Source organism: Clarias gariepinus, chromosome 4 (genome assembly GCF_024256425.1).
Source record: "Clarias gariepinus isolate MV-2021 ecotype Netherlands chromosome 4, CGAR_prim_01v2, whole genome shotgun sequence".
NCBI classification, from domain to species: domain Eukaryota; kingdom Metazoa; phylum Chordata; class Actinopteri; order Siluriformes; family Clariidae; genus Clarias; species Clarias gariepinus.
Window position 1 is genome coordinate 31,203,044 of NC_071103.1, and position 13,946 is coordinate 31,216,989.

Here is a 13,946-nt window from a genome sequence, read left to right on the forward strand (position 1 = left end):
ACTATATAATGAGGACCTTTATGACAGAGATGGGAATCTCTAGGGACATCAAGGCTTGATTTAGTTTCGATTCTCCTTGCCTTGATGCAATTATTAATTGATTATTTGTGCATCTTATTCGGTCTCTATTTCTTCACTAAGCGTTTAAGTGATCTTCAATCACAGACATTCATGACACATTTCCTCCCCCTCAAGTCAAAGGCTCAGCACTATCTTTCCGGGTTTTAATAATGTGTTAAACAGTCCTTAACCCAATTCCAGTCATATCTGGGACTATATCTTTCCTTTTCTCTGATGTTTTTTTTTTGTTTATCCATTTTTATATTGCATGTTTATTGCTATGTTGCTCGTCTCTGTATATCATCTATTGTAGCTGCTGTCTTCTGATGTGTAATGGCCCATGTGAACACACAGCTTTATTTGAATATTGGGAAGCCATGCAGCAGAGTAAGCCTCGTGTGTGATTATTGTGGCAGAGCACAGAGCTTTCATCAGCAGCACTCAGCTGGAGTGCGCCTGGCTCTTTGTCATAGAGTCGCAGCTGCATCCTATGTCACACACATACACACATACGTCTTCCCTATAATGACCTCCATACACTTCTTCCTTGAAACACAGAGCAGGTTTGTGGTGGTGGCTAAAGGAGTAGTATTTTATGAGCACGCGCCTCATTGTGTGTAAAGTGTTAGCAAGACCTGTTTTACTGGCTCCTGAATGCAGCTTGAGGTAATCAGATAAGGTGTGTGTGTATCTACGGGGTGTGTGTATGTGTGTGTGGTTGTAGTAAATGTTGTTAATGGGTGGCGCTACTAATGTGTGCACAGCCAGACACACATGTGCATCTCTTCTCATTGGTCCCTTGTGGTGTGTGTGTGTGTGTGTGTTCATCCATACCTCTGTGCCATTGTTTCCTGGGTAACCCATTTCCTCAGTGACTCTGAGACTCTTGAGAAGTAAATGACATGCAGAGTATCTTATAGGCTTTATGTCAAAATAACAAATGAATTGGTTTAATGTCATTCTTGGGGAGTTTTGGGATAAATATATTTGGTCTGTTTAAAGACTTAAGGTTTAATCACCTGGTAAAGCACCTTAAAGCATGATAACCAGCAATCACTATAAATTAGTTTAATTTAAGGTGAAACTAGTTATCTCTGGGCTTTGTCTATTTTATCCTTGAAGGTGCCACATTGGATCGTTCGATCTGCAGGATCTGCCACAGGTTCTGCACTGTATACCCTTCCTGTCGCAACCCTCCCAGTTTCCTTGGGACCGGAACTGCATGCTTATCTGCAGTGGCTGGGTTGTGTGCCCACAGGGTTAATTGTTTGACACAAGGACACACCAATGGTGTAACCCCCCGACCTGAGCCACCACTGCTCCTTTATAGCAAAAGGGGTTAATTTGATATAATCACTAGCTGTACAGGTCTGTTAAACAAATTTTTAAATTACATTATTTAACAGTGTGATGGCTGTTAGATGTGGTTAGCTTTATAAGGGTGTTAGGATTCGTAATTTTCATCATAAACAGTCATGTTTAAAATTGTGTATCCCCTCATGAGCGGCAGCAGAGTAGTACAGTATATGTGAAATGGTAAAAGATTAGAAGGTTTTCAGTGCAGGTGCATACTCTCAGGGTGAATCTCTGATACTCTGGATCTGAGGGTGTAGTAGTATGATTTAAACTAAGTCTGAAGAAATGGAGGGCAACATGTTGGAGATAAGAATCACTGAGGTACTGAGGAACTTAATAACCATGAAGTTAGATGTTAACAGTTGGAAATACATTTTAATCTGTATTTTAAAAAAAGGCAGCAATGAATTAAACACCTGATTGTACATCATGATTAATCATGGAACCATGACATAAGAACAAGCCTAGTGCTGCGCTAACCATCTGTATAGCTGTACTTTATTTACCTATTAATGTACAGTAAGTGTAAAAGATTTAAAAGCATACACAAGAAAAAGAACCCACCTAATACACAGAGTAAAACAAAAAGGTACTTAACAGTCAAGTACAATAAAACTGCTTCATCTTATACTCGGTTAAATGAATTGAATCAATTCCACTGATTTCTATGGTTATTTTAAATAATAATAATAATTATATGAGAAAATACAGCTCCATAGTAACAAATAGGTAAACTAGCTATGAGGGAGTGAGCTATGAGGGAGCTCTAAAGTACTATGTAGATATGGGCCTACAGAGAAACCGCCTTTTGACCCACGCTGTATTTTTATCTCTTCCTTCCTCTTTCACTTTTCGTCCAGATTCATCCACTACCACGTACCTCTACATATAGCATGGCCTGATCTTGCCTCTATTAGCTATCTCTGTGTGTGTGTGTGTGTGTGTGTGTGTGCGTGTGTGTCTTTCTCTGGCTTTTACTGAGTCATTGTTGAAGGCAAAGAATGTGTAATTGCCCCCTTTGTGTCCTTTTCCTCTAGAAGCACGTTCAATTATCCTCCACCTCAGCCAGCCACATCAAGCACACGCTTTCCCCCGCTCTCAGTAGGGCAATTACTGGGCTGACTTGCAAAGCTCATCTCTTACCTTTCATAATGGATTCCTGTCTGAAATGGCCAGCTAAGCAGAGGCGATTAGGACTCTGTTATCTATGACTTGGATATAATTTCAGGGTGGTTAACTGTTCAGTGTACAAATAATTGCTGGACTATTATAGGAATGCTGTAATGTTTGTCAACCTCATCTGTACCATATGTGTAATTAGCACGTGTGATAATTTCAGCATGTTTCACCATACTCATTAAATGAAGAACACTGTTTCTACTGAACTAGCTTGTAATGTTTTTGGGATGGTCAATTAATGTTTATGAGAACAAAATAGTGAAGGATTTGGGAGAATGATATTTATGAATTTAACTAAAATTAAATCGGTATAAATAATCATTTAAACATGTAGTTGACAGAGCTTAAAATAAACACAGAAGTCCCTCGGTTTCTGCATGATCGCCAGTAAAATCCATGAAACCACCAGAATACTGTATTGAAATTTTAACAAGTTGCCCATATACATCGAACTTTCTATCGCTGGTAACTGCAGTAATGCTTTCAGCTGCGACACTGATTTAAAAAAACATACTTTTTGCTAATGGTGTTTCAAAATGGAGGCAGTTAACTGATGATTAGATGAGCTCATTAGTCAGGATGAGCCTTTTGTTAAGAAGCCAAATAAGAAGACAAATTCGTAGTCAGAAATCAGGCCGTGCTCACACGAATAGTGGATGCTCAAAAGAATAGTGAATACTAAAGTCAAGCCAGGAAACACACAGTCAGAATCCCACACAGGAAATAGAATTTAAAAAATATATATTTTAAATGGGTAGGATTTTGGTATATGGTGACTGGGAGTGATATAATATCTGTACTGAATTTTAATGTGGAATTGATGGCTTCTGGATCGATAGTCGATTTGAATGTGGAAGATACAGTCATGTTTGGTCACTAAAAAAGATTTTACAGTAGAGATAATACCATCAAGAACTAAATATATGCTTACTCACCAGGAGTAGAAGACTTTGTAGGTGCTTAAATCTGTTTTCTTCTGCAGTTGCTTTGCTCTTATGTCCAAAACAGTTTCCAGCATTATCGTGCAATGCCTTAGGAATACCTGTGAAGCAGCAATGTAGTTATTGCTAAACCCTGTTTAGTTGTACTATGGTGTGTAATGTACCTTAAAATCTGTTAACAGACAGATATATTATTAGACATGTGATTTTACTCATGCTGCCATCAACAGACAAGTTAACTTTGACTTATATTGGAGTGTATTGGACATGATTGGCATGATGTATTAACCATATCAGGTGTAAATTGGGATTCATTAATTCATTCAGCTTTAATTACAGCTCTACCTTAGGTAGAGTCATAAAAATCAAAAGCAAATACATGAATTTATACCAAATGTAGCATCCTTAATGAGCTTAGCCTGAGTATGTCCTCCAGTATGTCTGGTGTATGGCCTGAGTGTTTAATTCGAGCTTTACTGTTATATAGTGAGGCGGCCCGGTGGTGTAGTGGTTAGCACTGTCACCTTGCACCTTCAGGGTCAGGGTTCTGTTCCCAGCCAGCTTCGATTGCCGTCTCTGTGCATGGAGTTTTTATGGAGTTTGGGTTTCCTCCAGGTACACCGGTTTCCTCCCACAGTCTAACGACTTCAAATTAGGCTAACTGGAGTTCCCAAATTGTGGGAACGAGTGTGTGTGTGTGTGTGTGTGTGTGCCTTGCGATGCATTGGCACCCTGCTCAGGGTGTACCCCGCCTCGTGAGGCAGTACAGCTGTGATCACCGATTTATGCCTGAAGGCAGCACCTGAGCCCAGGGTAAATAAATCAATGAGAGAATTCATCATGCACTTACATTAAGCGTACATGAAGTGTATGCTTAACACTTCATAATTCACTTCTCTTTATTATCTATGGTAGTTTAATCATTGTTGCGCATTTGTATTTTATGTTAAGTAAATGCTATTGTTGTAATGTAGTCTATTGTCAAGGTCAAGGATGAAGATCTTCTGTACTAAGTCTTCTGCATGCTCACATGGAAAATTCTTACATTTTGAGAAAAAAAATATACAGGGCAATAGTTATTCCAGGCTGAATAGTTCTATTTTATAGAAAGGAATCGTGATTAGTGCAGGTTGAGAATCCCTGTCACTCTGTGACACACAGTTTGTCCTTTAAAATGGCAGTGTATTTCCTAAGCCAGCCATAGGAGGCACGTGCACACTCTGCTGGAGTGTTTCAAGGCAGAGTTCTATAATTGATGAGGAGGACTGAACACTACTCCCAAAGACATTTTCCACTCCATTAAGGTTGAGGACAGAGTCTCTACGAGATCTCTGACCCGTTGAGAGACAGTCGTGCTCGTGCTTATCTGCAGGCGTGCCCTTAGACCTCAGCTTGATTCAGGACAAATAAAGATTTTAAACCACTTTCAGTAACCAGGCTGCGAATCCCACAGACCTATGTTGCATTTAGTCAATAAACCTAACCATGATATAATACTCAACATCTCTAATACTTAATCTTCAGTAGTAATAGTTTGCATCATCTGTGGTACTTAAATTTAGCTTTTGCAAATGTATTTTATTGTAAAACAAGGATAAACGGCCATTGTAAGATATAAATGAAATAGAATATGCTATATAAATAGCATGGTACATAATTTGTATATTTGTACACATCTAACATGTAAAAGGTCCTATATTTCCCTATTTCTTCAACAAGTTCAATTCAATTCAATTTTATATATATAGCGCTTTCAACAATAGTCATTGTCTCAAAGCAGCTTCACAAAAATGAAAAGAAAATTTGAAAAGAAAATTAATTGAAGTGTGTATTTGTGAGAAAAATGTGTCTAGATAATAATGAGATTGTCCCTAATGAGCAAGCCAAGGGTGACGGTGACAGTGGCAAGGAAAAACTTCCTGAGATGGCAATAGGAAGAAACCTTGAGAGGAACCAACCTCAACAGGGAACCCATCCTCATTTGGGTGATAACGGTTAGAAATTATATAATATCATGTAAAGATCAATATACCAGAAGTTCTTTAAATTAACATGAAGTCCAGTTCAGCACAGGGACGAGTCAGCAGGTGCAAAGGGCATATGAGGTCTGGATCACTGGGAGCACAGGAGCAGCATGTGTAGCTCCGAGTTATCATACAGTACTGTGCAAATGTTTACCCCTGAACCCCCCCCCCCCCCCCCATTTTTTTTATATATTTTTTAATATTTTGCTTACAAAGAGCCAGTCTTTTTTGTGTCTTTTACTGTAGTCTTCTCCTCCTTCTGCTTCCTGAAGGACCTTTTTGGATCTCACTTACAGTCCAGTCCCTCTACCTGACCCTGTCTGCAAGCCATATTGACCTATGAATCATTCAAGCATAAAAAACTAATTTAAGGCATGAACCAGTGAGAAACAGGTGCAGATGATGACAGATGATCTGGCTAGTGAGTAGTATCCTGGTGATGCTGAATGCTGAGTGGTTGGAACAGACAAGAGGGGAAATGAGGTTGCTGCTGAGGTTGTTACTTAAAGAGTGAGGTCCTTACACATTGAAACTATTGTATAATAGTGTATATGTTGGTATCTGGTGCAATACAGCGTCTTATTTCAGTACAATACACATGAGCTACTTCCGTGATTTGTTCACATCTACGAATGCAGAAGCACATTAGTGATGTCTGAATAAAAAAAGACATGGTCTCATAAAACAACACATCAGAAAAATAGCACATTAAAGAAAAGTTGAGACATCTACTGTATATGAACACTTTAAAACTACTATTTTTTAAATATTTTGTAACCATTATTTTTACTGTTTATATACAAATGTTTGTGATTATTTTGTGATGAGTACTGTGTTTATTCATTTAATAGATCATATACATTGCTGTGTTGTGTTTGAGAATGTGCATGTATTGTATGTCTACCAGCCGCAAGATCCCATGGTAGTTTGATCGGGTCTAGACCTTGATACTCTGTCAGGCAGTGGCTCGCTTCTGATAGGTTGAGAGCTCATGAGAGGTCTCTGGGTCAAATGTTTCACGCTTTGCTTGGAGGTTTAGTGAAAGGCTTTCAGCACTGTTGAGCTGTCACACTGTGGGGGGTGGGTGAGTGTGTTTGTGACATACTGTAGGGGTTAGAATCAAATCTGAATCTAGACTACTGAAACTGATAGTGTTGTTGCAAGGTGTGGTGCATGGTTTTACATCCCTATACGTTTTGACCTTGTCTAAGACATTGTTACCAATATGCCTGTCCTTGCATATTTGGTCCTTACTAAGATACTTAAAACATGGCATCCTCTACATACACAAGCACATACACTCTCACTCTCTCTCTTTGTGAGGTTGTTTGGGGTGTGTGTCTGTGTATTCTTTGCCCATTAGTGCTGGTGTGGTCCCCAGAGATGGTTAGCATAATAATGAGCTTGGTCTCTCTCTCTCGCTCTCTCTCTCTCTCTGTCTCTCTCTCTCTCTCTGTGTATCATCTTTCAGATTTTTCTGGCAGATTAGCATTTTTGTATCCACAATACCTGATTATGTTTGCATGAATAATAAAGATCTTGTCTTTGTTCTTCTTGCTGTTTCCCTGTGCTTTGTCTTTCCTATGGCAAAAATGGATTTTCTAAAAGTGTGTGAATGTCACTGACACATTATACTTACAGGACATGCATAAATGTCTGAGCTGGACCGGCACACTTCCAGCACACTCAGGGCAAATTTGATTTATTCTTTTCCATTGCACTGGAAAGCTTCATTCAGATCAGACATACTAGAAAATGTAACTTGATATTCCTGTCTGTTTATGAATATGAAACATACTGCAGTCAGTGGTGCAGTTTTAATAGGCCTCAGTGTGGTGAAGGGCTGTGAGAATGAATTTTACAACAAAAATCCTATCGACATGTTAATATATTATTACATAATTTAAACTGTAGAAGTAACATCCAAATGTTTAAGACCCTCTATCCCCAGTCAATTAAAACTCATTATTGAAGGTTTTATTGAAGGTTTTTTTGAGGAGTTTTTTTTTTTTTTACAATTTTTTATAGTCTAAACAAATATATGACATATGTTTGTAAAGACGTTTATGGCATACTTTCACACATTTTGGCACATTTAGACATAAAGACATTTACGCTTTTACTGTGTATTAAAATATATACCTCTGTTTTTCTCTACATCTGGGAATTGTTCTGTAAAAGAAGTTATAGGGACAATTTTGGCTGCCACATGAAGAATATGAACAAAATTTCACTTTATATAAAAAATATTAATGTTTAAAATGTATACAGTTGTCCACATTTTAAAATGATATTAGAGCACATTGTTAGGGACAAAAGGACATTCTTCATAATTATAGCAGCAGTTTTCAGGTACAAATCTACAGTATCCACAAAATACTGAATTTATGCAAGGAAAGTGCAAGTCTTGCGTTTTTGAAAAGTGCAAAATTTTAGATTATTCATGAGGGACCACAACAGCAGCAGAAAGTAGTAAAGAAGTAAAAGAAAGAAGAAACAAGAAAGAAGTAGAACATCATGAAGTCTTGATTCACCCCTAATTTCGTCATATTTTCTTTACAAAAAGACAGACTTTATTGTATTTTTACTGTAGACTTGAATAGGAATAGTTCTCCAGGCTTCCTAAAAGATTTTTTGGCTCTAGTTTTTGGCTGTCTCATTTATTTATAGTTCAGTCTCTATACCTGCGCAGTTTCTGATTAATGGTTTTTTTTTAAGCCACAGAGTGACCTATGAATCATTCAAGCATAAAAACGTAAATGTTTGAACCAGTGAGAAACAGATGAAGACAGATGATCAGGCCAGTGATAAGTATACTGGTGATGCTGAATGCTAAGTGCAGAAAAGGAGGTTGATGCTGAGGTTGTTGCAGCCTGTCGCAGTAAAACATTTGTTCCCATTGTTCTTTAATTTAATCGACATCATTAAATTCAATTAAATTTAATTGAGGGGTAGATCAAGACAGTACAGTACTGTCTGGTGTGTAAAATCTAGATTTACTCAATAGTAAAGATTAATTATAATAATAATCTTGAAAGATATACCTCAAAAGAGGCAGAAAAGCACATGACCGTCTATAAATATATTTACTCTGACTGTGCCTGAAGCCAGAAGCTTAATTTACCTTCACACAACCTGTAAAGATTATGGCCAGTCTTCTCTGCTGTTACATTATCTGAAACTGTATTCCATCATATGCTCTGGGAGTGTAAAAGTAGGACAGCAGGTTTAATTTTGTAGCCTGTGTTTCACTGTTGGGAGCTTATAGGAGATTAGCTGGTAAGTTTTTGTTCTGTGGGTCTGAGAAAGCACAATGGCTGTTCCTCGACCAGGCCCCTTTAAGAAAAGGTCACATGAAGTGGTGGAGAGCTGTGAGAGCGGCACGACTACAGCTCTCCTGCTGTTTATCTAGCTGACCAGACCAATCAGTCTGGCCTTTTACAGCCCAAACAATAGTGGGTCTGGTGGCCCACTTCGCTCTGATACATACTGTAGTTTTATCTTACGGCAAAATTTTTCTGTATATTGCAGAATACCAGGCCCTTAGCATTAATGATTCTGGTTGATCAGAGGCTTGATTCATAATGCATCCAAGGATAAAAACTGTCCTTATAGACCTAGTTTGATTGTAGCATGGCTGGATGTTTTGATGCAAGTTCACATCTTCTGCTGTATGGGTTTGGCCTAGATGTATTGTATTAACAGAATGAACCAATTAATGTGAAAAAAAAGCCATAACTACACTTTACTATGTACTGTATCATTATGGCAAGTTCATAGGAAGCCAGATTTCCTGCTGCTGTCATGAACATGATTATTAAAAAAAAAAAATCACAGTATGGCAGGATTATGAATGTGATTGTTGCTGTGGGCAATGCTGTAAGTCATATCAGTACACTGTAAGTCATATCAGTCTTTCAAAAAAAGAAAGAATGAAAGATAGAATAAAAGATAGATAGATAGATAGATAGATAGATAGATAGATAGATAGATAGATAGATAGATTCATTTAAATGAATGTTAGTGCCATGTTTCTAACTCAATGTTAAACTCAATTGTGTGCTTTTTCCAAATAGAACACCTTGCTTCCGTATTCATTTTTGGCAGGGCTTGCTATCTTTGGGGATTTTAATGTGATGAAATGAAAGACGAGGCTTAAATAGAGGTCTTTTAAAGTACTGTGACAGCTATCTGCCTTGACCCACTGAACAAGCTCTTTCTTTCTTTTTTTCTTAAATGAAAGAGGTCAGTAGTTGGAAACATGAACAATAACAAAGAGTGAACTAGGCTGTTTCTTTTATCAATCTCCCCCCCCCCAGTTAATGCCAGTTTTGAAGTTTGAGTAATCCCAGTAGCATGCTCTATGCCATGAAACCTGATGAAGACTAATTCTCTTTTCTACCCTCTTTACTTCCTAAGGTATTGGCAAGAATGTCATCTGTGATCGCACAGCCACACCGCTGGACGCCTTTCGCATGATGTCAGCAGCGCAGTACTACCCCAAGCTGCTGAGCATTATGGGTAATGTTCTGCGATTTCTTCCAGCTTTTGTGCGCATGAAGGAGCTGCTAGAGGAGGGCTATGTGGGAGAACTGCTGGTCTGTGAAGCACAGGTGCACGGCGGTAGTCTTTTGGGCAAGAAGTACAACTGGAGCTGCGATGACTTGATGGGCGGTGGAGGACTTCACTCTGTGGGCAGCTACATCATCGACTTGCTCACATTCCTGACCAGCCGGCGTGCCATCAAGGTGCATGGTTTCCTCAAGACTTTCATAAAACAGACGGACCACATCAAGGGCATCAGACAGATCACCAGTGATGACTTTTGCACTTTTCAGATGGTGCTGGAAGGAGGAGCCTGCTGCACCGTGACTCTCAACTTTAACGTGCCGGGTGAGTTTCGGCAGGAGGTGGTTGTGGTTGGAACGGCTGGACGACTCACAGCGAGTGGCACTGACTTGTATGGGCAAAAGAACAGTGGCATGGAAGGCCCTGAGCTACTGCTCAAGGACAGCACACCTTTAGGCAATGCCTCGCTGCCTGATAAGGCCTTCAGTGACATCCCGACGCCCTACCTCACTGGCACCATTTACATGGTCCAGGCTATACGACAGGCCTTCCAGGGGCAAGAGGATCGTCGGACTTGGGACGGACGGCCACTCACCATGGCCGCCACTTTTGAGGACTGCTTATATGCTTTGTGTGTGGTGGACACAATCAAGAAGTCCAACCAGTGCGGTGAATGGCAGAACATTGTAGTGATGACGGAGGAACCTGAGGTCAGTCCAGCGTATCTGATCAGTGAGGCCATGCGACGCAGCAGAATGTCACTGTACTGCTAGAGCTGCTTGACTAATGACTAAATAAATGTGGTTGCAGTTTGGAAATTAATTACTGGGATTTACTTTGGAGTTAAAACAACACCTGCTGAATTTTATGGTTTTAAATTGAAGGAATGATCAGAAATGCAAACAGCAATATACTCTTTCTGCTTTCTCTGAACGACACTGCTTCTAAAAGAAATCACACTGGATTCATGGAGGATAAGTTGAAATAGTACAGCAGATTTTTTCAACACTGGAATACCACTCAAAAAAACATTAAGCTGTGGAAAATGTTATGGTTTTGTCCTTCTTGCATGGTGATGAGTGTGCAAACCCACTGGTCTGTCCTGTGTAAGTGTCCTGTGTGTGTAGAACATTACAAAAATCAATAGTTTGGCTGGTAGGCCTTTTAGAGAGGATCTCCCCTCTAATCAGTTACGCAATAAATCTGCCTAGATATGCTTGCATTCTAAAATACAAAGGAATGGCTCGTTTTTTTTTCAGCTGCGCCTGTAAAGGACAGTGTAATTCCAGCATGTGCAAGTCTACCGTTCATTTAGCCACTAATTCTGTCCTTCAGCTCTTACACAAAGCTGGCCAGCTTGTTTTGAAGCTTGATGCATTCTGTGTGTGATGCAAAGCCACACTTGCATGAATATATAAGGGCTGTAAATCTCATCTCAAATAATTAGCGTTGGCCTTTGGTTAATACAGCGTGGGTAGGTGTTCCAGCATGCAGCTGCCTGCACTGTAACAGTGTCGCAGTTGGCAATAATTACTATAATTATGGTTGAAGCAAACAAGTGGTAAATGTGGCAGACGACACAGAATATAAAGCAAAATAGTAAACATCCCCATTGTTTTATAAATTTATAGTTAGCGTACACTAAGTGTCATTGGGCTATTACATGGCAGAAACAGTTACATGAACAATGTATAATACATTTTGTTTACATGGTCAGGTTACAAATCTGATACAGTTTAATGCCAATTTTACACTTCATAGCTTTCATCCGTATGCGCTAAGGTAGATTTAGGAGTTCTGATGACGTGTCATGTTTAGATTTTATGTCCAGCCATGTTCCTGCACTTTCTTGAGCACTAGACATAGGTGAGTCAGTTGTAAGCATAAAAATATGTATACCAAAATATATTCAAAACAATGCAAAACCTAATTACTACGCACTGCTTGGTGATGTCTTGATGGTAAGATGATCCCAAATTAGCTATGTTTTTAGTGCATACTTTTAATAGAAGTTTAATTACCGATTGTAAAACTTCTAAGATAATTATTACATATTACTCTTTTTAACATAGACCTACAAGCCAAAAGATTGATTTTTATTTAAAACTTTTCATTTAGTTTATTTTTATTTGGCATTGCTAATGTATTACAAAGTTATCGACCATTGACTGGTCCTGCTTTCCCTGGTTCTGTTTTTAGTAGGTAATCTACCACTTCAGGAATCACATGGGTGGTATAAAAGTGTCAGTTGGTGATTTAACTGGTGATAAAATCACAAAGGTTAACATAATGCTAAGTCTCTCCACAGGATTGGTAGCAACTGACTGAATTAACTCTGATCACTGTGTCATTTTTTTCAACAGTCAAACTTTTCGTTACCGGTGGTGCAAAGAAAAGAAAGTTCTTGGCCGAAAACTGGTAAATTGTTGATTTTTTTTTTTATACCATAAAATAAATTATATTAATTTATTTTTTTCCTATTTATACTTAAGTCTTAGCTGATGAACTATAAGTTACTAAATTATAATCATTAAAAATAAACTGTTTTATATTAACTAAAATAAAAATTGTCGCACTGCACATGCAGGTAGTGCTTGAAACTGTGATGCCCCTCCACGTGGCACAGCGGTAAAGTGCTCAGCTTATTCGGAGATAGCGAGTTCAATTCCCGGGTGATGCTGCAACCTCTCGCAGCCGCAGGTCTAGAGAGCTGATTGGCTGAGGGAGGTGAGGGACGAGTGGTACTTCATGCTCCCACATTAATCACGGCTCTACAGCCAATCAGGCGCGTCTGTGAGCTCACGCAAGTGGAAGGAGCGGATAGCGCTGTCCTCCGAGTGTGTTACGTCGCCCCTCAACGGTGCGTGAGCGAGCAGTTTGAAAAGATGCGGTTGCTGCCATCACGTGGATCGGAGGAAACACGTGATAGTCTTTGGCCCTCCTGACTGAGTGGTAGTAGTAGCCTTAATGTGGGAGCCCCCTAGTGACGGGGAGGAATTGGATATGGTTAAATTAGGGGAAAATTGGGAAAAATCTAAAAAAAAAAAAAAAGAAACTGTGACGCACCTAAAATTATTAAAAATTAAGCAATTTAGAGGGACTGGATTTGGTAGAATTTTGGATCTTCTTTTATCTGGCAACACTGTACTGTAAGTTTCTGGTACGGTGTTTTAATGAACATATTTGTAGTGTTGTGTTTTAATATGCTGTATTTAATCTTAAAAAAAAATAAACCAGCTTAATGTTTCTGTTACCTTTTTTGTGGCATTGGTACTTGTTTGTCTTTTCGGATTTTAAGAACTGGATGTCTTGTGCTTTTCGGCCAAAAATTTTCAACTGGTGAAATTTCGGAGCATCACTAGAACTACTGTAATAAATATTACGACTTCTTACGCAACTGTTTTAAAAGTGTCATGCCAATGTCGGAGGAATTTATTCTGGAAAAGCTCTTTTGACATTTTGTCAAGTGTGAATTTTTTTCTTTTCTTTTTAAGCTGCCTGAGAAAAACATCTGCTGTACATAACTACATACATTTTTATACATCCTATGCTTAATATAGACATATTTATTTGGAGGTTTTGGATGTTTTACATTGAAGTAGGCGTTGTGTGTTTTGTTCAAGAGGTGCATAGATGCCTTTGATTTATATGCTTCTCTAAGAGAGGTGCAACACTTCCACTGTGATGCTGTCAGTGTGTAATGTTGTGTTTGTTTGTTTCTTCCTTTCTTTTAAGTTTCTCCCATGATTATTCACACAGTGTGATACATTATATAATGGTTATTTAAACTACCCAGGAAAATTACCATAAAAATCAA

The 13,946-nt window shown here is 38.8% G+C and overlaps 1 protein-coding gene across 1 annotated transcript in view; it reads left to right on the forward strand.

Annotated features, from left to right (window-relative positions):
• gfod1 (glucose-fructose oxidoreductase domain containing 1) overlaps nucleotides 1–12,140 on the forward strand; it is a 32,635-nt gene extending 20,495 nt beyond the window's left edge. The window contains exon 2 of the mRNA XM_053495097.1: nucleotides 9,980–12,140. Within this exon, the coding sequence (XP_053351072.1) occupies nucleotides 9,980–10,902 (923 nt within the window). The 3' untranslated portion in view covers nucleotides 10,903–12,140. The remainder of the gene's footprint in view (nucleotides 1–9,979) is intronic.
• The last annotated feature ends 1,806 nt before the right edge of the window (nucleotides 12,141–13,946 follow it).